This window comes from Salmo trutta, chromosome 14, assembly GCF_901001165.1.
Source record: "Salmo trutta chromosome 14, fSalTru1.1, whole genome shotgun sequence".
Taxonomy (NCBI): domain Eukaryota; kingdom Metazoa; phylum Chordata; class Actinopteri; order Salmoniformes; family Salmonidae; genus Salmo; species Salmo trutta.
In genome coordinates, this window is record NC_042970.1 from 3,005,525 (window position 1) to 3,029,598 (window position 24,074).

The 24,074-nt window shown below is 44.8% G+C and overlaps 1 protein-coding gene and 1 long non-coding RNA gene across 2 annotated transcripts; both read left to right on the forward strand.

Annotated features, from left to right (window-relative positions):
- Nucleotides 1–8: 8 nt before the first annotated feature.
- On the forward strand, nucleotides 9–23,296 carry isy1 (ISY1 splicing factor homolog). Its single transcript, XM_029774217.1, has 10 exons — nucleotides 9–151; nucleotides 5,199–5,221; nucleotides 11,725–11,776; nucleotides 11,919–12,027; nucleotides 12,125–12,237; nucleotides 16,719–16,836; nucleotides 16,946–17,068; nucleotides 20,388–20,500; nucleotides 21,283–21,375; nucleotides 23,151–23,296. The coding sequence occupies exons 1-10, from the start codon at nucleotides 149–151 to the stop codon at nucleotides 23,256–23,258; spliced, it is 855 nt and encodes a 284-aa protein (XP_029630077.1). The 5' UTR covers nucleotides 9–148; the 3' UTR covers nucleotides 23,259–23,296.
- Nucleotides 13,772–14,330, forward strand: LOC115207245 (uncharacterized). Its single transcript, XR_003880969.1, has 2 exons — nucleotides 13,772–14,121; nucleotides 14,196–14,330. It is a non-coding gene; the product is annotated as an uncharacterized LOC115207245 (long non-coding RNA).
- Nucleotides 23,297–24,074: the final 778 nt, after the last annotated feature.

A 24,074-nucleotide genomic window follows, 5' to 3' on the forward strand; every position in this document is an offset into this window, starting at 1 on the left:
TTTCTATTGGAGGAGCAGTTTTAGCCTATCTTCATACGGTACTGTCTTTGGTTCACCCGCTTTCAACTTGTGAAAAACATCTAGCAAACGTTTCGGAAGAGGTGTTCAAAGACTTGAAGTAACTACTTTAGCTAGATAATCAGTATATATGGTAAGTAATAAACGTACTTTATTTATTTAGTCAGAGATAAGTAATAATTTAAGAAGTGAATGTAGCTATCAAATGTGCTATTAGCTAGCTGGCTAACTTTAGCTACTAGCCCAAGAAGCTAGCTTGTTATCACAAATGTTTAAATAAAAAAAATCCTCGACAAACTAGCTAATTGTTTGAGTTAATTTCTCATGAACCACGTGATACTACTGACTTTCATAGCTGTAAGAAACGCACAACTAACTTAACTATGGGACAATCCATCACTTTTAGACAGCAGTGCTTTTGATTCAAACAACTTTCCATACATGTTTGCCAATGGGAGATGTGGTCAGAACGTTACATTATGGACCTGGTTGCCAAAACATTCAGGAGATATAGGTGCTCAAAGTTAACCCTTATTGCATGCATTTATATTTTAGTCATTTAGCAGACGTTCTTACCCAGAGCGAATTACAGGAGTAATTAGGGTGAAGTGCCTTTCACATCAATAGATCTGACACTTAGACTGCTCGGGGATTCCAGGTAGTCAAAAAGTTAAGATTTAAAGTGGGCTTTTTGTTGTTGTTTTGAAATAGATATCGCTTCTCCCTAAATAGCAGGAAGCAGAGTGTAGTCAACTTGCCAGTTCTTGATTATGGTGACACCATTTACCAGATTGCAGCAGCCACTACTCCTAAACCTTTGGATGCTGTCTATGATAGCGCCATTCGTTTTTATCACTGGTGACAGTTTTAATACTCACCACTGCATCCTGTATCAAAAGGTTGGCTGGTCCTCATTAAAGTCCTGTAGATCAATTCATTATTCCATTTTTGTTTCCAAAGCCCTACTACACAAGCTTCCAATTTACCTAACTCTGTTGCTAACATATAAAATAACGAGATACCATACCCACTAGCAGGATTGGTTAATTCTTGAGGTCCCTCTGGTCTCTACCAATTGAGGTAAAGCCTCCTTTAGCTTGTTGGAAAAACCTACACAATTCCTTGCATCTTGATCCCCTAGTCCTCCTAGTGCAGTTTAGGACTTTGTTGTTGAGTGAATTCATTGAGGATTGCAGTTGTTTTGATTGTATTGGTATATTTGTTGAATTTGTGGTGTTGAAGTTGTGCCTTGTTATTTTTATTCTTGTTTTAATTGTTCTTCATGTTGTGACAAAATGTTTGTACTCAATACACCATTGGGAATGAGACCCTGGTCTCAGTTGGGCTACCCTGAATAAATACAAGTTAATAATAAATCAAATAAATTGAAGACTTGTCTACTTGTCTGGGGTAAATGGGGGAGAGAAAAAAAATGTCGGAAACCAGAATATACATTTCAGTTGTTCGAATGGACAAGTAAAAAAAACATCACTATCAAACTATTCCTCCGATCAGGCAGTGGCGCTGCCGCAGCACACAGCAGGGCAGTGCATAGTTTACTTTCTGAGTAAATTGCCTATAGTCCTATTTGCTATAGCCCATTTCAATTAATGTGTTATATTTACACAAAGCAAGGGAACAATGTAGAAAGAGCTAGTCTCACCAAAGCGGTGCAAAATATCCGGTCAGAAAATGTTGTTTCTCTCTCTTGACTGTTGGATGATCTGGGTTATTTCTCTTGCGGACACTCCAGTGTCTGTCTGATTGTTGTATCAGTCCATATCTTTGACCTGGTCTATTAAACCCCTCAGTGGATATGACCTGGCCTATTAAACCCCTCAGTGGATATGACCTGGCCTATTAAACCCCTCAGTGGATATGACCTGGCCTATTAAACCCCTCAGTGGATATGACCTGGCCTATTAAACCCCTCAGTGGATGTGACCTGGCCTATTAAACCCCTCAGTGGATATGACCTGGCCTATTAAACCCCTCAGTGGATATGACCTGGTCTATTAAACCCCTCAGTGACCTGGTCTATTAAACCCCTCAGTGACCTGGTCTATTAAACCCCTCAGTGACCTGGTCTATTAAACCCCTCAGTGACCTGGTCTATTAAACACCTCAGTGACCTGGTCTATTAAACCCCTCAGTGACCTGGTCTATTAAACCCCTCAGTGGATATGACCTGGTCTATTAAACCCCTCAGTGACCTGGCCTATTAAACCCCTCAGTGACCTGGCCTATTAAACCCCTCAGTGACCTGGTCTATTAAAGCCCTCAGTGACCTGGCCTATTAAAGCCCTCAGTGAATATGACCTGGTCTATTAAAGCCCTCAGTGACCTGGTCTATTAAAGCCCTCAGTGACCTGGTCTATTAAAGCCCTCAGTGACCTGGTCTATTAAAGCCCTCAGTGACCTGGTCTATTAAAGTCCTCAGTGACCTGGTCTATTAAAGCCCTCAGTGACCTGGTCTATTAAAGCCCTCAGTGACCTGGTCTATTAAACCCCTCAGTGACCTGGCCTATTAAAGCCCTCAGTGACCTGGCCTATTAAAGCCCTCAGTGACCTGGTCTATTAAACCCCTCAGTGACCTGGCCTATTAAACCCCTCAGTGACCTGGCCTATTAAACCCCTCAGTGACCTGGCCTATTAAAGCCCTCAGTGACCTGGCCTATTAAACCCCTCAGTGACCTGGTCTATTAAAGCCCTCAGTGACCTGGTCTATTAAAGCCCTCAGTGGATATGACCTGGCCTATTAAACCCCTCAGTGACCTGGTCTATTAAAGCCCTCAGTGGATATGACCTGGTCTATTAAACCCCTCAGTGACCTGGTCTATTAAACCCCTCAGTGACCTGGTCTATTAAACCCCTCAGTGGATATGACCTGGTCTATTAAACCCCTCAGTGACCTGGTCTATTAAACCCCTCAGTGGATATGACCTGGTCTATTAAACCCCTCAGTGACCTGGTCTATTAAACCCCTCAGTGACCTGGTCTATTAAAGCCCTCAGTGACCTGGTCTATTAAAGCCCTCAGTGGATATGACCTGGCCTATTAAACCCCTCAGTGACCTGGTCTATTAAAGCCCTCAGTGGATATGACCTGGTCTATTAAACCCCTCAGTGACCTGGTCTATTAAACCCCTCAGTGACCTGGTCTATTAAAGCCCTCAGTGGATATGACCTGGTCTATTAAACCCCTCAGTGACCTGGTCTATTAAACCCCTCAGTGGATATGACCTGGTCTATTAAACCCCTCAGTGACCTGGTCTATTAAACCCCTCAGTGGATATGACCTGGTCTATTAAACCCCTCAGTGACCTGGTCTATTAAACCCCTCAGTGACCTGGTCTATTAAAGCCCACAGTGACCTGGCCTATTTAACCACTCATATTTTCCTTGCCAAAAAATCCGATACCAATATTTAAAATTTTAGCCTGTTACGGCTAGACGTTCCTTTCGACAACATCCGGTGAAATTGCAGAGCGCGAAATTCAAATTAAATTATTATAAATATTTAACTTTCATAAAACCACAAGTGCAATACACCAAAATAAAGCTTAACTTCTTGTTAATCCAGCCGCCGTGTCAGATTTCAAAAAGGCTTTACGGCGAAAGCAAACCATGCGAATATCTGAGGACAGCGCCCCATCATACAAACACATGAAAATCAGATTTCATCCAGCCAGGTGCGACGCGAAAGTCAGAAATAACGATATAATTAATGCCTCACCTTTGAAGATCTTCTTCTGTTGGCACTCCAAAATGTCCCAGAAACATCACAAATGGTCCTATTGTTCGATAAATTCCTTGTTTATATCCCGAAAACGCCCATTTATTTGGAGCGTTTGATTCAGAAATACACCGGTTCCAACTCGCCCAACATGACTACAAAGTATCTAATGAGTTACCTGAAAACTTGGTCCAAACATTTCAAACAACTTTCCTAATCCAACCTTAGGTATCCTAAAATGTAAATAATCGATAAAATATAAGACGGAATATACTGTGTTTAATAGCGGATAAAATCAACGCGCAACAAACAATAGAATCCACTTGGCTTGACACTTAAAGTACAGCCGTACTTTTTCAATTCTCAAAAGAAGAACATCAACCAATTTCTAAAGACTTTTGACTTCTAGTGGAAGCCATAGGAACTCCAACCAGGTGCCTCATAAATATAGTTCCCCATAGAAAATTAATTGAAAACACAGTGAACTCAAAAAAATAAATAAAACACTTTGTCCTCGGGGTTTCACCTGCCAAATAAGTTATGTTATACTCAGACATTATTTTAACAGTTTTAGAAACTTTAGAGTGTTTTCTACCCAAATCTACCAATTATATGCATATCCTGGCTCCACTAAATATATTTTTTTATCACTGTCATGATAACTCTTGTCCCTCCTGTTGCATTCCAGCTAAATGCGGAACAGTCTTTTCTATTGTACATTTTCTTTTTTAGCTGTCCGCTAGGCGGGGCGGTAACATCGTCTATGGGGGGCGTTAACATCGTCTATGGGGGCGTTAACATCGTCTATGGGGGGCGTTAACATCGTCTATGGGGGGCGTTAACATCGTCTATGGGGGGCGTTAACATCGTCTATGGGGGGCGTTAACATCGTCTATGGGGGGCGTTAACATCGTCTATGGGGGGCGTTAACATCGCTAGGGGGGGGCGCGTTAACATCGCTGGGGGGGGGCGTTAACATCGCTGGGGGGGCGTTAACATCGCTAGGGGGGGGGGCGTTAACATCGCTAGGGGGGCGTTAACATCGCTGGGGGGGGGCGTTAACATCGCTGGGGGGGGGGCGTTAACATCGCTAGGGGGGGGGGCGTTAACATCGCTAGGCGGGGCGTTAACATCGTCTATGGCGGTGGTCACCAACCAAGCGCAGACAATTATTTCAGATCCCTCCTATGTACTTCATTAGTTTTCAGTCACCCTTTTGGCCGATGGTGTTATGGACTCTTTCTCGCACAAGTAAAAAAATCTGTCGTACATGGACAAGTTAAAAACTCTTATCTTTTGTTTTGGCATTTAGGTGCAAAAATTCACTTTCTGAGCACTTCTAAAATGGGCAAATATGTATGGAAAGTTTCATTCAAATAGAAAAGGGTGCTGTCAGTGATTGGGTTCAAAAATGGATTGACCATTTATTGTTTTCTTTCTAATAGGCTCGTAATGCGGAGAAGGCCATGTAAGTATATGCTTGCCTTTATATTGTGATTATATTTGAGCCATAGGCCTACTGTCATAAATTAATGTCAGAGAATACTGATGCTATTTCTGTTTATAGTCCATGTGGTGTCTCTGTCACATAGCCACTGAACATGTCACTCACTATGTTATGCTCTGGTGTCTAACTGATGAAGTGTTTTTTATTTGCGCCGGCTGTCGACTAATCAGCTGGTTACAGGCTCATTTTCAGCCAGCTATGTCTTCCATTTCATATTAACTAGGCTGCCTTTTCATTTAGAAGTTTCAATTCGCTAGTCTGTCGAGCCATTTCCTGCTGGAATGAACGATAAGCATCTCCTAGTGATCTATTGTTAGGACAGGCACCTGTCAGTCACAAAGCCAGCGATGACAGAAATACAGCAGAGAGGAACTGACTGAATAAAGTCTCTATGGGGCAGCAGGTAGCCTAGTGGTTAGAGCGCTGGGCCGGTAACCAGCAGGTAGCCTAGTGGTTAGAGCGCTGGGCCGGTAACCAGCAGGTAGCCTAGTGGTTAGAGCGCTGGGCCGGTAACCAGCAGGTAGCCTAGTGGTTAGAGCGCTGGGCCGGTAACCAGCAGGTAGCCGAGTGGTTAGAGCGCTGGGCCGGTAACCAGCAGGTAGCCTAGTGGTTAGAGCGCTGGGCCGGTAACCAGCAGGTAGCCTAGTGGTTAGAGCGCTGGGCCGGTAACCAATAGGTAGCCTAGTGGTTAGAGCGCTGGGCCGGTAACCAGCAGGTAGCCTAGTGGTTAGAGCGCTGGGCCGGTAACCAGCAGGTAGCCTAGTGGTTAGAGCGCTGGGCCGGTAACCAGCAGGTAGCCTAGTGGTTAGAGCGCTGGGCCGGTAACCAGCAGGTAGCCTAGTGGTTAGAGCGCTGGGCCGGTAACCAGCAGGTAGCCTAGTGGTTAGAGCGCTGGGCCAGTAACCGAAAGGTTGCTAGATCGAATCCCCGAGCTGACAAGGTTAAAAATCTGTCGTTCTGCCCCTGATCAAGGCAGTTAACTCACTTTTCCCTGGTCGTCATTGTAAATAAGAATTTGTTCTTAACTGACTTGCCTAGTTAAATAAAGTTTAAATAAAAATAAATAAATATCCCTTTGCCATTCTTAAATCATGCCATGTGGTTGTATAGTGCATTCGGAAAGTATTCAGATCCCTTGACTTTTTCCACATTTGGTTACGTTACAGCCTTATTCTAACATTTATTGAATAAATAACATCCACACACAATACCCAATAATGACAAAGTGAAAACGGGTTTTTAGAAAATGTTGCAAAAGTATTACAAATAAAAAAACATACCTTATTTACATAAGTATTCAGACCCTTTGCTATGAAACTTGAAATTATGCTCAGGTGCATCCCGTTTCCATTGATCATCCTTGATGTTTACACATCTTGATTGGAGTCCACCTGTGGTAAATTCAGTTGATTGGACATAATTTGGAAAGACACACACCTGTCTATATAAGGTCCCACAGTTGACAGTGCATGACAGAGCAAAAACCAAGTCATGAGGTCGAAGGAATTGTCCGTAGAGCTCCGAGACAGGATTGTGTCGAGGCACAGATCTGGGGAAGGGTACCAACACATTTCTGCAACATTGAAGGTCCCCAAGAACACAGTGGCCTACATCATTCTGAAATGGAAGAAGTTTGGAACCACCAAGACTCTTCCTAGAGCTGGCCGCCCGGCCAAACTGAGCAATCAGGGGAGAAGGGCCTTGGTCAGGGAGGTGACCAAGAACCCGATGGTCACTCTGACAGAGCTCCAGAGTTCCACTGTGGATATGGGAGAACCTTCCAGAAGGACAACCATCTCTGCAGCACTCCACCAATCAGGCCTTTATGGTAGAGTGGCCAGACGGAAGCCACTCCTCTGTAAAAGTCACATGACAGCCCGCTTGGAGTTTAACCAAAAGGCACCTAAAGGACTTTCAGACCATGAGAAACAAGATTATATTGTCTGATGCATAGTCACTGTAACTCTACCTACATGTACATATTACCTCAATTACCTCGACTAACCGGTACCCCCTGTATATAGCCACGCTATTGATATTTTCTTGCTGCTCTTTAATAATTTGTTACTGTTTAACATTTTTTACTTTACACTTATTTTTTCTTAACTGCATTGTTGGTTAAGGGTTTGTAAGTAAGCATTTCACTGTAAGGTCTACACCTGTTGTTTTCAGCGCATGTGACAAATACAATTTTATTTGATGAAACTAAGATTGAACTCTTTGGCCTGAATGCCAGGCGTCACGTCTGGAGGAAACCTGGCACCATCCCTACGGTGAAGCATGGTGGTGGCAGCATCATGCTGTGGTGATGTTTTTCAGCGGCAGGGACTGGGAGACTAGTCAGGATTGAGGGAAAGATGAATGGAGCAAAGTACAGAGAGATCCTTGATGAATCCTGCTCAGAGCGCTCAGGACCTCAGACTGGGGCGAAGGTTCACCTTCCAACAGGACAACGACCCTAAGCACACAACCAAGACAACGCAGGATGGGTTTCGGGACAAGTCTCTGAATGTCCTTGAGTGGCCCAGCCAGAGCCCGGACTTGAACCCAATCAAACATCTCTGGAGAGACCTGAAAATAGCTGTGCAGCGACGTTCCCCTTCCAACCTGACAGAGCTTGAGAGGATCTGCAGAGAAGAATGGGAGAAACTCCCCAAATACAGGTGTGCCAAGCTTGTAGCATCATACCCAAGAAGACTTGAGGCTGTAATCGCTGCCAAAGGTGCTTCAACAAAATACTGAGTAAAGGGTCTGAATACTTATGTCATATCAGTTTTTTATATATACATTTGCCCAAATTTCTAAAAACCTGTTTTTTTTTCTCAATCAAATCAAGATGTATTTGTCACGTGCTGAATACAAGTGTAGAGCTTACTGTGAAATGCTTACTTACAAGCCCTTAACCAACAGTGCAGTTCAAGAAGAGTTAAGAAAATATTTACAAAAAAATAAAGTAACAACAATAACGAGGCTGTACAGGGGGTACCGAGTCAGTTTAGTTTAGGTAATTTGTCCATGTAGTTAGTTTGTACATGTAGGTAGGGGTGAAGTGACTATGCATAGATGATAAACAGCGAGTAGCAGCAGTGTACAAAGCAAATGAGGGCTAATGTAAATAGTCCGTTGGCCATTTGATTAGTTAAGTTGTTCATCAGTCTTATGGCTTGGGGGTAGAAGCTGTTAAGGAGCCTTTTGGACTTGGCGCTCCATTACAGCTTGCCGTGTGGTAGCAGAGAAAAGTCTATAACTTGGGTGACTGGAGTCTGACAATTTTATGGGCCTTCCTCTGATGCCGCCTACTGTATAGGTCCTGGTTGGCTGGAAGCTTGGCCCCAGTGATGTACTGGGTCGTTCGCACTACCCTCTGTAGCGCCTTAAGGTCAGATGCCAAGCAGTTACTATACCAGGCAGTGACGCAACCGGTCAGGATGCTCTCGGTGGTGCAGCTGTAGAACGTTTTGAGCATCCGGGGACCCATGCCAAATGTTTTCAGTCTCCTGAGGGGGAAAAAGTGTTGTCGTGCCTTCTTAACAACTGTCTATTTGTGTTTGGACCAAGATAGTTCGTTGGTGACGTGGACGCCAAGGAACTTAACTCTCAACCTGCTCCACTACAGCTCCGTCGATGTGAATGGGGGTGTGTTCGGCCCGCCTTTTCCTGTTGTCCACGATCAACCCCTTTGTTTTGCTCACATTGAGGGAGAGGTGGTTGTCCTGGCACCACACTGCCAGTTCTCTGACCACCTCCCTATAGGCCGTCTCATCGTTGTCGGTGCTCAGGCCTACCACTGTTGTGTCGTCAGCAAACTTAATGATGGTGTTGGAGTCGTGCCTGGCCATGCAGTCGTGGGTGAACAGGGAGTGCAGGAGGGGACTAAAGTACACACCCCTGAGGGGCCCCTGTGTTGAGGATCAGCGTGGCAGATGTGTTGTTACCTACCCTTACCGCCCGGGGGCGGCCCGTCAGGAAGTCCAGGATCCAGTTGCAGAGGGAGGTGTTTAGTCCCAGGGTCCTTAGCTTAGTGATGAGCTTCGTGGGCACCATGGTGTTGAACGCTGAGCTGTAGTCAATGAACAGCGTTCTCACATCGGTGTTCCTTTTGTCCAGGTGGGAAAGGACTGGGCGGATTGCAATTGAGATTGCGTCATCTGTGGATTTGTTGGGGCGGTATGCAAATTGGAGTGGGTCTAGAGTTTGTGGGATAATGGTGTTGATGTGGACATGACCAGCCTTTCAAAGCACTTCATGCCTACAGACCTGAGTGCTACGGGTCGGTAGTCATTTAGGCAGGTTACCTTAGTGTTCATGGGCACAGGGACTATGATGGTCTGCTTGAAACATGTTGGTTTTACAGACTCGGTCATGGAGAGGTTGAAAATGTCAGTGAAGACACTTGCCAGGTGGTCCGCACATGCTTTGAGTACAAGTCTTGGTAATCCAAGGATTTTGCTTTGTCATTATGGGATATTGTGTGTCGATTGGTGAAGGGGGGACGACAATTTAACAATTTTAGAAGAAGGCTGTAACAAAATGTGGAAAAAGTAATGGGGTTTGAATACTTAACGAATGCACTGTATGTCAGTGGTGTCGCGTCGGGAATGGTGTCGCGTCGGGAATGGTGTCGCGTCGGGAATGGTGTCGCATCGGGACACGTAAACCAAAATAATTCTTAGGTTTTTCTTTCCTAGGATATCGGGGTTTGCCAGACAATGATGGTAAAGTGAGAGACTCTCGTCAGTCAGTGTAGCCTACCGAATCACATTGGTGAGAAAGCTGTTCATTTGGCTCCCTAATTTTCATAGGATACTGGTGGACCTCTTGGTGATCATCTGCAGATAAATTATGAAAATATTCTATGAAGACGGTGAATCATCATTGTTGGTAGTGGAGAGCCTCATTCTGGGCCAAATATGATTGTTAGGGCCCTCACAGAATCCACACATTAAAACAGAATGAAACAATTTTAGTCGGGAATCAACTGAATGTATTGAACACTTATTCATTTTCCCAAGTTTATCATAAGACATGAACCGAATGCTTCAGTGATTCGTATTTCCTGCAAATTTCTGAAGAGGCAACAAGAATGCCCCTGCGTTTATGTAGCCGTTAGCGATGACGCTAATGAAAACAGTCTTCTGGGAGAGGGAAAGGTTTTCCCAAAAACCTGCGTTTACTTGGCAGAATGATATGAGGATTTTCATCGACCCAGTAGGTGTTTGTTTGGTAAACTCTACCATCACACGTACAAAAACACAGCTAAACGGCCTCTTGCTTGGTGCTCACTTGAATTAAAGGATAACTAAAACCACCAACATTTCTAAAATTTTCCCAGAACTCTAAAGTGGTCTCCTCACGTGGTGTAAGCATTGTTGTGGACTTAACATTCCATTTAGTTGTTTTTCTGTAAAAAAAAAAATAAAAAAATGCCATGCTTAAAACAGAAACCTGGAAAAACAAAACCTTTTAATTTATTTTTCAAGGTAATGTGGGCTATTTACTTAATTTCAAATTTATAAAATTCATAATTTGAAAAACAAACATCTTTGTGGCAATTCATATTTTGCTGTAAAACTGTAAAGAAGATTTTAATCGCAAGAGAAGACAGGTTAAAGGTTTACTGTTCTCTTACTTAGAAAATAGTCCTGATCACATTGACCTAGACCATATCAAGAACAACTAACAACTTTCAGTTATTTAAATTGAGAAGTAATGTGTTTCTACACAATACCACAACACATGTTTCCAATCTGAGAGGTAAATTCAATCAAGTATTCAGTTTCTCTGTGTATTTCAGATTGAACCAAGGCACCGGAGGGGCATTTAGAACGCAGAGGGAGGGGCATTTGGAACGCAGCGGGAGGGGCATTTGGAACGCAGCGGGAGGGGCATTTGGAACGCAGCGGGAGGGGCATTTGGAACGCAGCGGGAGGGGCATTTGGAACGCAGCGGGAGGGGCATTTGGAACGCAGAGGGAGGGGCATTTGGAACGCAGAGGGAGGGGCATTTGGAACGCAGAGGGAGGGGCATTTGGAACGCAGCGGGAGGGGCATTTGGAACGCAGCGGGAGGGGCATTTGGAACGCAGCGGGAGGGGCATTTGGAACGCAGCGGGAGGGGCATTTGGAACGCAGCGGGAGGGGCATTTGGAACGCAGGGGGAGGGGCATTTGGAAAGTAAGGGGGAGGGACATTTGGAACGCAGCGGGAGGGGCATTTGGAACGCAGCGGGAGGGGCATTTGGAACGCAGCGGGAGGGGCATTTGGAACGCAGCGGGAGGGGCATTTGGAACGCAGCGGGAGGGGCATTTAGAACGCGCAGGGAGGGGCATTTGGAATGCAACCGGGAGGGGCATTTGGAACGCACCGGGCTGGGGACGCCTGGCTGGCTACTCTATGTACTGGTCATGAATGTATTATTATCAGTGTGTATTTGTATTAACTTGTGAAATACACCTCGTCTCCCCAGGACGGCCTTGGCCCGGTTCAGAAATGCTCAGCTGGAGGAGGGCAAAGTCAGGGTGAGGAAGATGATGTCATCATGTCCTTTAGGGGAATTATTACAAATTTTAGATTTCTTGTCCCAGAGTTCACTGAACACCATAAAGTCATGTCGTCGTGGCTCTTGTGTTGTTATCCTGACATGTTTGTTGACTGTTCCAGGAGAGGAGACCGTTCCTGGCCTCAGAATGTACTGAGCTGCCTAAAGCAGAGAAGTGGAGACGACAGATTATCAGTGAGATCTCCAAGAAAGTTGCTCAGATTCAAAACGGTGAGTTGTCCTACCTGTGACATTGAACCGTTAATAAATGTTTATGAATGAAGAGCATAACCTCATTCATGTGTTTGCCTGTTATTCTCTCTGATAGCTGGTCTGGGAGAGTTTAAGATCCGGGACCTGAACGATGAGATCAATAAGCTGCTGAGAGAGAAAGGTCACTGGGAGGTCAGGATCAAGGAGCTGGGAGGACCTGACTACGGGGTAATGGAGTTGGGAGATTTCAACCTTTATCCTATGGTGGTTATGTGCACCCCCTTCATCCCCCTCCATCCAGGATGGAACTGTTTCTTTGACATCACCTTCCATTAAAAGGATCACATACATTCTTACATCATCACATTTAAACCAGTCAGTCCATCATGTTACATTCGCTAACAACACAGAGGACATCACTACATTCGCTAACAACACAGAGGACATCACTACATTCGCTAACAACACAGAGGACATCACTACATTCGCTAACAACACAGAGGACATCACTACATTCGCTAACAACACAGAGGACATCACTACATTCGCTAACAACACAGAGGACATCACTACATTCGCTAACAACACAGAGGACATTACTACATTCGCTAACAACACAGAGGACATTACTACATTTGCTAACAACTACACTATTTAGGTACATTTGAAGTCAGAAGTTTACATACACTTAGGTTGGAGTCATTAAAACTCATTTCTCAACCACTCCACAGATTTCTTGTTAACAAGCTATAGTTTTGGCAAGTCGGTTAGGACATCTACTTTGTGCATGACACAAGTAATTTTTCCAACAATTGTTTCCAGACAGATTATTTCACTTATAACTCACTGTATCACAATTCCAGTGGGTCAGAAGTTTACATACACTAAGTTGACTGTGTTAAACAGCTTGGAAAATTCCAGAAAATTATGTCATGGCTTTTAGAAGCTTCTGATAGGCTAATTGACATTATTTGAGTCAATTGGAGGTGTACCTGTGATTGTATTTCAAGGCCTACCTTCAAACTCAGTGCCTCTTTGCTTGACATCATGGGAAAATCCAAAGAAATCAGCCAAGACCTCAGAAAAAAATTGTAGACCTCCAAGTCTGGTTCATCCTTGGGAGCAATTTCCAAACGCCTGAAGGTACCACATTCATCTGTACAAACAATAGTACGCAAGTATACACACCATGGGACCATGCAGCCGTCATACCGCTCAGGAAGGAGACGAGTTCTGTCTCCTAGAGATGAACGTACTTTGCTGCGAAAAGTGCAAATCAATCCCAGAACAACAGCAAAGGACCTTGTGAAGATGCTGTAGAAAACAGGTACAAAGTATCTATATCCACAGTAAAACGAGTCCTATATCGACATAACCTGAAAGGCCGCTCAGCAAGGAAGAAGCCACTGCTCCAAACCACCATAAAAAGCCAGACTACGGTTTGCAACTGCACATGGGGACAAAGATCATACTTTTTGGAGAAATGTCCTCTGGTCTGATGAAACAAAAATAGAACTGTTTGGCCATAACGACCATTATGTTTGGAGGAAAAGGTGGGATGCTTGCAAGCTGAAGAACACCATCCCAACCGTGAAGCATGGGGGTGGCAGCATCATGTTGTGGGGGTGGTTTTCTGCAGGAGGGACTGGTGCACTTCACAAAATAGATGGCATCATGAGGGAGGAAAATGATGTGGATATATTGAAACAACATCTCAAGACATCAGTCAGGAGGTTAAAGCTTGGTGACATCAGTCAGGAGGCCACTTGACCGACACCATTCTTCAAGGTGGTTAGTCTGTTTTAAACAGCTGTCCCCATCTGACGTAGCAGCTTTAATGAAGAGTCCTACCAGAGCCATGTCCTCCGCGTACTTGAAAAGGCTCACATTGTTTCCTTGGAGATAAAGACCAACAACGGTGAAATGACACAACCCTGGGGCGCCCTGTGTTCAGGGTCAGTTCATCAGAGAGGGGACCCAGCCCTGGGCCCCCCTGTGTTCGGGTCAGTTCATCAGAGAGGCCCCCCTGTGTTCAGGGTCAGTTCATCAGAGAGGGCCCCCCTGTGTTCAGGGTCAGTTAAAGTCCTTCATCCAACCTGCCAGGGCTTGTAGGTAGTATCCTCAGTCCCTCTCTGTGGTGATATGATTTAGCATGTTGAAGGTGACTAGCCACCATGTTCACCAAGGTAGTATCCTCAGTCCCTCTCTGTGGTGATATGATTTAGCATGTTGAAGGTGACTAGCCAGCCACCATGTTCCCCAAGGTAGGATCCTCAGTCCCGCTCTGTGTCTTTTTAGGATCAATGTACAAAAATAAAAAAGGAAATAGTGCAAAATAGAATGCAACTGGACGAAATATGATAATGTTGAAAGCCTGGGCAGACGCCAAGTGCAGGCAATGGCAAATCTTGAGGAACAGGCTGTCTTAGTGTAGTGTGTTAGGTTATAGGACTACATCATGACCCTCCTACGGGGTAAGATGCATCATAGCATTAGTATCGGCCAACCCTACGGGGTTAGATGCATTAGTATCGGCCAACCCTACGGGGTTAGATGCATTAGTATCGGCCAACCCTACGGGGTTAGATGCATTAGTATCGGCCAACCCTACGGGGTAAGACGCATTAGTATCGGCCAACCCTACGGGGTTAGATGCATTAGTATCGGCCAACCCTACGGGGTAAGGTGCATTAGTATCGGCCAACCCTACGGGGTTAGATGCATTAGTATCGGCCAACCCTACGGGGTAAGGTGCATTAGTATCGGCCAACCCTACGGGGTTAGATGCATTAGTATCGGCCAACCCTACGGGGTAAGATGCATTAGTATCGGCCAACCCTACGGGGTTAGATGCATTAGTATCGGCCAACCCTACGGGGTTAGATGCATTAGTATCGGCCAACCCTACGGGCTTAGATTGGTCAGACCAGCGTTGAATAGTCCTTAGCACGGGTACATCCTGTTTGAGTTTCTGCCTATAGAAAGGGAGGAGCAAAATGGAGTCGTGGTCAGATTTGCCTGAAAGGAGGGTGGGGGAGGGCCTTGTATTCATCGCAGAAATTAGCGCAGCAGTGATCCGGTGTTTTACCGGCATGAGATCTACTGTCAATACACTGATAGAATTTAGGTATTGTTAAAATTCCCAGCTACAATAAATGTAGCCTCAGGGTATACGGTTTCCAGTTTACATAAAGTCCTGTGAAGTTCCTTGAGGGTCGTCGTGGTGTTCGCTTAAGGGGGGGATGTACACGGCTGTGACAATAACCGAGGAGAATTCCCTTGGGAGATAATACGGTCGTCATTTGATTGTGAGGAATTCTAGATCAGATGAACAAAAGGACTTGAGTTCCTGTATGTTACAATTACACCATGTGACGTTAATCATGAAACGTACACCCCCGCCCTTCTTCCCAGAGAGATGTTTATTCCTATCGGCGCGACATCGGTTTTCAGTGCAATTTTGACGGCCAACTACAAACTGATAAAGATTGAGACGGTTTATCTGCTGTTAGATTTGAGCTCATCTCGCTCTGGATCACAGTAGTTGTTGCTGATTTGCATAGGCAACTGAAGGGCGGAGAGCCTACCTTTTTTCATGGTTGTTTGGTCAATAGGACTGTAAAGTTCCCAAATGTATGAGGACTGCCGTGTTATTTACATATTTCTAGAAAACCAATCGGATATATTTTGTGGCGTTTGTGAATGCTTTCTAAAGTCACGCTGTTGCTACTGCTTGTAAGCACACAGTCCAGTTCAAAGTGAATGATGCCAGGCCATGTGGCAAATGGCTTGCTTGCATATAAGCCTACTGTAGCTCTGATTGGCTATGGCGCACTGCTCTGTGGCCTGGACAAGACACGTTTTTATTACTCTAGAATTGTCACAAATGCCTTACTTCCATAGGTTTTGGAATGGTTGAGTATGAAAAAGGTTGGTGGTTCAAATACCCGAGCTGACAAGGTGAAAAATCTGTCTGCCCTTGAGCGTCTCAATCCATTGCATCTGCCGATGTCACCTTTCGGTGGCGAAAGGTGACAGAGCTACACTGGTGTTTGTCAGACCATGAGACAACCCAAAAATCGGTCTTCTCACAAAATCGTCTGTAGCGTCCGAACGGTTTGGCTTACAAACTATTATGAACCCTCTATGGAGAAATGAGACTCTCACGAACACTATGGTGTTCTCCAACCCCCACAAGCGTCTTGGGACTCGTCTGAAGTCGGACCAGCCAATCTGCCAACTTCCAATCAGTCCAAAGTGTGTGTGTCTGTGTGTGTGTAAGTGCGTATGTGCTGGAGGTGAGCGAAAGCTTGGGAGAGACAGAAGCGGGAGTGTGGCGGGGGTACCTGTACCAGATAGGGGGAGACAGGCCAGGGCAGACGGTGAACAGATCGCCAGGTGTAATCCAAGCAACAGGAGTAGGTTTCACACCCTAGTGGGAGAAGTTTTTGTCGTGAAGCTGAGTAGGAGAAGTCATGTTCAACCTTACCAGACAGGTGCGTGGTGGAGCACATAAGTTCAAAGTGAAAAAGCTGAACGAAACACATGAAGACAACCAACACACCGGTAAAATGGCTAAATTCCAAAGCCAAATCAGAGTCAAGTCATTACCTGATCGCTGATGTAATGTTAATGAGATATTAAGTGACTCTCAGTACAGTGTTAGTCTTGTCCTGAATAATCTTTGTTCTCTTCTATCTATCTCCCAGAGAGTGGGACCAAAGATGCTGGACCACGAAGGGAAGGAGGTCCCAGGAAACAGAGGATATAAGTACTTTGGAGCAGCTAAAGACCTGCCTGGAGTCAGAGAGCTGTTTGAGAAAGAACGTAGGTTTACTGGCAATCTATACTCCATGGATGATATCCAGTTTAGTTTAATACCATGTTTGATACCACTATTGAATGTGTACTGATCAACCCCCCCCCCACCCCCCAGCCATCCCTCCCCCCAGGAAGAGCAGAGCTGAGCTGATGAAGGACATCGATGCTGAGTACTACGGATACAGAGATGAGGATGATGGGGCGCTGGTCCCTCTGGAGCAAGAGTACGAAAAAGAAGGTAGTCCCCTGCCGGGTGCCCCCCCCCCTCTGCTGTTGATTAATATCTTCTACTCTCAGCTGGAGGAGGTTGGCCACCGCTCCTCTCAGCTGGAGGAGGTTGGCCACCACTACCCTCAACTCAAATCGCTCATTCACTCTTCATATCTCCTGCTTTCTGTTTCATCCTGATATTCTGGAACAAAGCAGTATTGTTGGTGTCATGGTATCTCTCCCCTGAATTTGTGCCTTAATTCAATACAACCCAATACACAATACTTAACCCAATACACAATATTTAGCCCAATACTTAGCCCAGTAAGGGGCAGCAGGTAGCCTAGTTGTTAGAGCATTGGACTAGTAACCGAAAGGTTGCAAGATCGAATCCCCGAGGCAGTTAACCCACTGTTCGTAGGCCGTCATTGTAAATAAGAATTTGTTCTTAACTGACTTGCCTAGTTAAATAAAGGTAAAAAATAAATACCCAGTACTTAACCCGATACAACCCAATACACAATACTTAGGCCAATACAACCAAATACTTAGGCCAATACTTAGGCCAATCAAATCACATTTTATTTGTCACATGCCCCGAATACAACACTTTACAGTGAAATGCTTACTTACAAGCCCTTAATCAACAATGCAGTTAAGAAAATACCCCCCCCCCCCCCCAAAAAAAAGTAAGAGAATGAGAATAACAAATAATTAAAGCGCAGCAGTAAATAATAGCGGGCTGTATACAGGGGATACCGGTACAGATGGTAATATGTAGGTAGAGTTATTAAGGGACTATGCATAGATAATAACAGAGTAGCAGCGTAGGGAGGGGGTTGGGGGCAATGCAAATAGTCTGGGTCGCCATTTCATTAGCTGTTCAGGAGTCTTATGGGGGTAGAAGCTGTTTAGAAGCCTCTTGCACTTAGACTTGGCGCTCCGGTAACGGTTTCCATGCGGAGGTAGAGAGAACAGTCTATGACTGGGGTGGTTGGGGTCTTTGACCATTTTTAGGGCCTTCCTCTGATACCGCCTGGTATAGAGGTCCTGGATGGCAGGAAGCTTGGCCCCAGTGATGTACTGGGCCGTGTGCACTACCCTCTGTAGTGCCTTGCGGTCGGAGGCCGAGCAGTTGCCGTACCAGGCAGTGATAAGACCAGTCAGGATGCTCTCAATGGTGCAGCTGTAGAACCTTTTGAGGATCTGAGGACCCATGCCAAATCTTTTCAGTCTTCTGAGGGGGAATAGGTTTGTTGTGCCCTTCACGACTTCCTTGGTGTGCTTGGACCATGTTAGTTTGGTGATGTGGACGCCAAGGAACTTGAAGCTCTCAACCTGCTCCACTACAGCCCCGTCGATGAGAATGGGGGCGTGCTCGGTCCTCCTTTTCCTGTAGTCCACAATCATCTCCTTAGTCTTGATCACGTTGAGGGAGAGGTTGTTGTCCTGGAACTGCACGGCCATGTCTCTGACATCCTCCCTATAGGCTGTCTTGTCGTTGTCGGTGATCAGGCCTACCACTGTTGTGTCGTCAGCAAACTTAATGATGGTGTTGGAGTCGTGCCTGGCCGTGCAGTCATGAGTGAACAGGGAGTGCAGGAGGGGACTGAGCACGCACCCCTAAGGGGCCCCTGTGTTGAGGATCAGCGTGGCGGATGTGTTGTTACCTACCCTTACCGCCCGGGGGCAGAGTCCAGGATCCAGTTGCAGAGGGAGGTGTTTAGTCCCAGGGTCCTTAGCTTATTGATGAGCTTTGAGGGCACTATGGTGTTGAACGCTGAGCTGTAGTCAATGAACAGCATTCTCACATAGGTGTTCCTTTTGTCCAGGTGGGAAAGGGCAGTGTGGAGTGGCAATAGAGATTGCATCATCTGTGGATCTGTTGGGGCGGTATGCAAATTGGAGTCAGTCTAGGGTTTCTGGGATGATGGTGTTGATGTGAGCCATGACCAGCCTTTCAAAGCACTTCATGGCTACGGACGTGAGTGCTACGGGTCGGTAGTCATTTAGGCAGGTTACCTTTGTGTTCTTGGGCACAGGGACTATGGTGGTCTGCTTGAAACATGTTGGTATTACAGACTCTGACAGGGAGGGGTTGAAATTGTGTTCAAAACAAGGTAAAACAACGCGAAAAGACAAAAAAATAGCATGGTTGGTTAAGAGCCGATAAGACGGCAGCCCTCCCCTCCGGCACCATCTTCACTAGTCCAATACAACCCAATACTTAACCCAATACTACACAGTACTTAACCTAATACTACACAGTACTGCACAGTACTTAACCTAATACTACACAGTACTTAACCTAATACTACACAGTACTTAGCCTAATACTACACAGTTCTTAACCTAATACTACACAGTACTTAACCTAATACTTTACACAATACTTAACCTAATACTTTACACAATACTTAACCTAATACTTTACACAATACTTAGCCCAAAACAACCCAATATTTAACCCAATACATGCTACTTAGCCCGATACAACCCAATACACACTACTTAACCCAATACAACCCAATACACACTGCTTAACCCAATACACAATACTTAACCTAATACTTAACCTAATACTTAACCTAATACTTTACACAATACTTAACCTAATACTTCACACAATACTTAACCCGATACAACCCAATCCAGGCTGTATCACAACCGGCCGTGATTGGGAGTCCCATAGGCCGGCGCACAATTGGCCCAGGGTCGTCCGGGTTTGGCCGGGGAAGGCCGTCATTGTAAATAAGAATTTGTTCTTGACTGACTTGCCTAGTTAAATAAAAAATACACAATACTTAACCCAATACAACTCTACTTAACCCAATACAACTCTACTTAACCCAATACAACTCTACTTAACCCAATACAACTCTACTTAACCCAATACAACTCTACTTAACCCAATACAACTCTACTTAACCCAATACAACTCTACTTAACCCAATACACTATACATAACCCAGTACAACTCTAGTTAACCCAATACAACTCTAGTTAACCCAATACAACTCTATACTTAACCCAATACAACTCTATACTTAACCCAATACAACTCTATACTTAACCCAATACAACTCTATACTAAACCCAATACAACTCTATACTTAACCCAATACAACTCTATACTTAACCCAATACAACTCTATACTTAACCCAATACAACTCTATACTTAACCCAATACAACTCTATACTTAACCCAATACAACTCTATACTTAACCCAATACAACTCTATACTTAACCCAATACAACTCTATACTTAACCCAATACAACTCTATACTTAACCCTAACCCAATACACATGGTCGCCTCAAGTAACTTGTGTGTGTGTTGTCTCAGTGATATTGAAGGCAGTGGAGAAATGGAAAACGGAGAGAGAAGCGCGTCTTGCAGGAGGAAGAGAGGAGGTAGAGGAAGAGGAAGAACACATGTATGCTGTAAAGGAGGATGAGGTGAATATCAGTCAAAACATACTGACTCTGGTCCCATTTACTGGCCATTACAAAGTCAAAAGGTATTCCCATGTGTGGCCTGCTTGTAAGCATAACATTTATCTGTGTCTCAGCATTCAGATGATAACCTAACCTTTTGATCTGTGTCTCAGCATTCAGATGATAACCTAACCTTTTGATCTGTGTCTCAGCATTCAGATGATAACCTAACCTTTTGATCTGTGTCTCAGCATTCAGATGATAACCTAACCTTTTGATCTGTGTCTCAGCATTCAGATGATAACCTAACCTTTTTGATCTGTGTCTCAGCATTCAGATGATAACCTAACCTTTTGATCTGTGTCTCAGCATTCAGATGATAACCTAACCTTTTGATCTGTGTCTCAGCATTCAGATGATAACCTAACCTTTTGATCTGTGTCTCAGCATTCAGATGATAACCTAACCTTTTTGATCTGTGTCTCAGCATTCAGATGATAACCTAACCTTTTGATCTGTCTCTCAGCATTAAGATGATAACCTAACCTTTTGATCTGTGTCTCAGCATTCAGATGATAACCTAACCTTTTGATCTGTGTCTCAGCATTCAGATGATAACCTAACCTTTTGATCTGTGTCTCAGCATTCAGATGATAACCTAACCTTTTTGATCTGTGTCTCAGCATTCAGATGATAACCTAACCTTTTTGATCTGTGTCTCAGCATTCAGATGATAACCTAACCTTTTTGATCTGTGTCTCAGCATTCAGATGATAACCTAACCTTTTTGATCTGTGTCTCAGCATTCAGATGACGAGACTAGAGAACAGATGGAAGGAGAGGATGGAACTCTCACTTCCTTTATCGCTCACGTCCCTGTGCCGTCACAGAAAGAGGTGCCTGCATTCACACACACATCTCTAGACTGTGTAGAAAGTCATGTTCCAACTAGTCTGAGTGGGGCTCAGTATATTAATGCTAATCTATTAGTATGTACATCTCTGTTTCCAGATTGGGGATGGGTAGGGCTAGTTTAGTGATATGTCTTTGATCTTCTCCAGATTGGGGATGGGTAGGGCTAGTTTAGTGATATGATCCTCTCCAGATTGGGGATGGGTAGGGCTAGTTTAGTGATATGTCTTTGATCCTCTCCAGATTGGGATGGATAGGGCTAGTTTAGTGATATGTCTTTGATCCTCTCCAGATTGGGGATGGGTAGGGCTAGTTTAGTGATATGTCTTTGATCCTCTCCAGATTGGGGATGGGTAGGGCTAGTTTAGTGATATGATCCTCTCCAGATTGGGGATGGGTAGGGCTAGTTTAGTGATATGATCCTCTCCAGATTGGGGATGGGTAGGGCTAGTTTAGTGATATGATCCTCTCCAGATTGGGGATGGGTAGGGCTAGTTTAGTGATATGATCCTCTCCAGATTGGGGATGGTTAGGGCTAGTTTAGTGATATGATCCTCTCCAGATTGGGGATGGGCAGGGCTAGTTTAGTGATATGTCTTTGATCCTCTCCAGATTGGGATGGATAGGGCTAGTTTAGTGATATGTCTTTGATCCTCTCCAGATTGGGGATGGGTAGGGCTAGTTTAGTGATATGTCTTTGATCCTCTCCAGATTGGGGATGGGTAGGGCTAGTTTAGTGATATGATCCTCTCCAGATTGGGGATGGGTAGGGCTAGTTTAGTGATATGATCCTCTCCAGATTGGGGATGGGTAGGGCTAGTTTAGTGATATGATCCTCTCCAGATTGGGGATGGGTAGGGCTAGTTTAGTGATATGATCCTCTCCAGATTGGGGATGGTTAGGGCTAGTTTAGTGATATGATCCTCTCCAGATTGGGGATGGGCAGGGCTAGTTTAGTGATATGTCTTTGATCCTCTCCAGATTGGGATGGATAGGGCTAGTTTAGTGATATGTCTTTGATCCTCTCCAGATTGGGGATGGGTAGGGCTAGTTTAGTGATATGTCTTTGATCCTCTCCAGATTTGGGATGGGTAGGGCTAGTTTAGTGATATGTCTTTGATCCTCTCCAGATTGGGGATGGTTAGGGCTAGTTTAGTGATATGTCTTTGATCCTCTCCAGATTGGGGATGGGTAGGGCTAGTTTAGTGATATGATCCTCTCCAGATTGGGGATGGATAGGGCTAGTTTAGTGATATGTCTTTGAACCTCTCCAGATTGGGGATGGATAGGGCTAGTTTAGTGATATGTCTTTGATCCTCTCCAGATTGAGTAGGGTTAAGTTAAAAACACGCACCGCAACATTGTCGACTACTAAGCATTTTTTAAACGCTTTGGGCTGGATGTGTTTATGTGAAGTTCGAATATGCATAATCTATGAGCAGACTTACTGTTTTACCTCAATTAGCGATTAAATCCCTAGTTTAAAAGTGACTGTTTTCTGGAAACTGTGCGGAACCATTTTCCCTACACGGGCCAGCACCCTAGCAGTTCGAGTTCTAGCCAATGAGCTTCAGCCCCTCGCCATTTGAGCGACAGCTAGAAAGAGGCACATCACACACACACACACACACACACACACACAGCAGAGCGATGACGTACACAGTTTTCTGGGACGTGAACGCTACTTTCAGAACGACTGGCTAAGAAGTATACAAAGAAAGTACCGGAGAACCTCTTGAATAAATCTTTGTGTTTCTAGATTGAGGAGGCGTTGGTGAGAAGGAAGAAGATGGAGCTCCTTCAGAAGTACGCCAGTGAGACCCTGATGGCCCAAAGTGAGGAGGCCAAGACACTGCTTGGGCTGTAGTGGAGAGAGGGAGATCGAGGACTGAATGGGCTGTAGTGGAGAGAGGGAGATCGAGGACTGCTTGGGCTGTAGTGGAGAGAGGGAGATCGAGGACTGCTTGGGCTGTAGTGGAGAGAGGGAGATCGAGGACTGCTTGGGCTGTAGTGGAGAGAGGGAGATCGAGGACTGAATGGGCTGTAGTGGAGAGAGGGAGATCGAGGACTGCTTGGGCTGTAGTGGAGAGAGGGAGATCGAGGACTGCTTGGGCTGTAGTGGAGAGAGGGAGATCGAGGACTGAATGGGCTGTAGTGGAGAGAGGGAGCAGAGATCTATCTCTCTAGGGCTGAAGGAGTGTAATAATGTTGGGATGAGGTGTCATGGCCTGCTTTTCCCAGACTATATAACCAACTCCTTCCTATTCTTAGTGCTCGTACTAAACTAATCAGAGGTTTGGCTGTAGCAGGAACAGACCTGGGACCAGGTTAGTCATGAGAATGGGATAATGTCTTGCTTGGTCTGTTGGAGGTACAGAACCACATTGTGTTATATCATGATGTAATGTTACAAGCCTTGTAAATAAATAACTTTTTTTTTTTATAAATTTTTTTAACAATTTTACATTTTCCAAAGTACTCTATTTTCATCTGAATAAATATTGTCCATCATTCCTTTCCACCACTGGTAGCGTTGATTCTAGCATTCCCATTATTGACCTGTTGAATGTTTCTGCGTTAGACCCCCATGCCTCCCATCACCGTGTGTGTGTGTGTGTGTGCGTGTGTGTGTGTGTGTGTGTGTGTGTGTGTTGTAAACAGTAGATTGGAGGAAGGCTAGTTC

Coding starts and splice junctions, on each gene's coding strand:
- isy1 (XM_029774217.1), top strand. Junction 5,222..11,724: donor CGTAATGCGGAGAAGGCCAT/GTAAGTATATGC, acceptor TCGTCTCCCCAG/GACGGCCTTGGCCCGGTTCA. Junction 11,777..11,918: donor TGGAGGAGGGCAAAGTCAGG/GTGAGGAAGATG, acceptor TGACTGTTCCAG/GAGAGGAGACCGTTCCTGGC.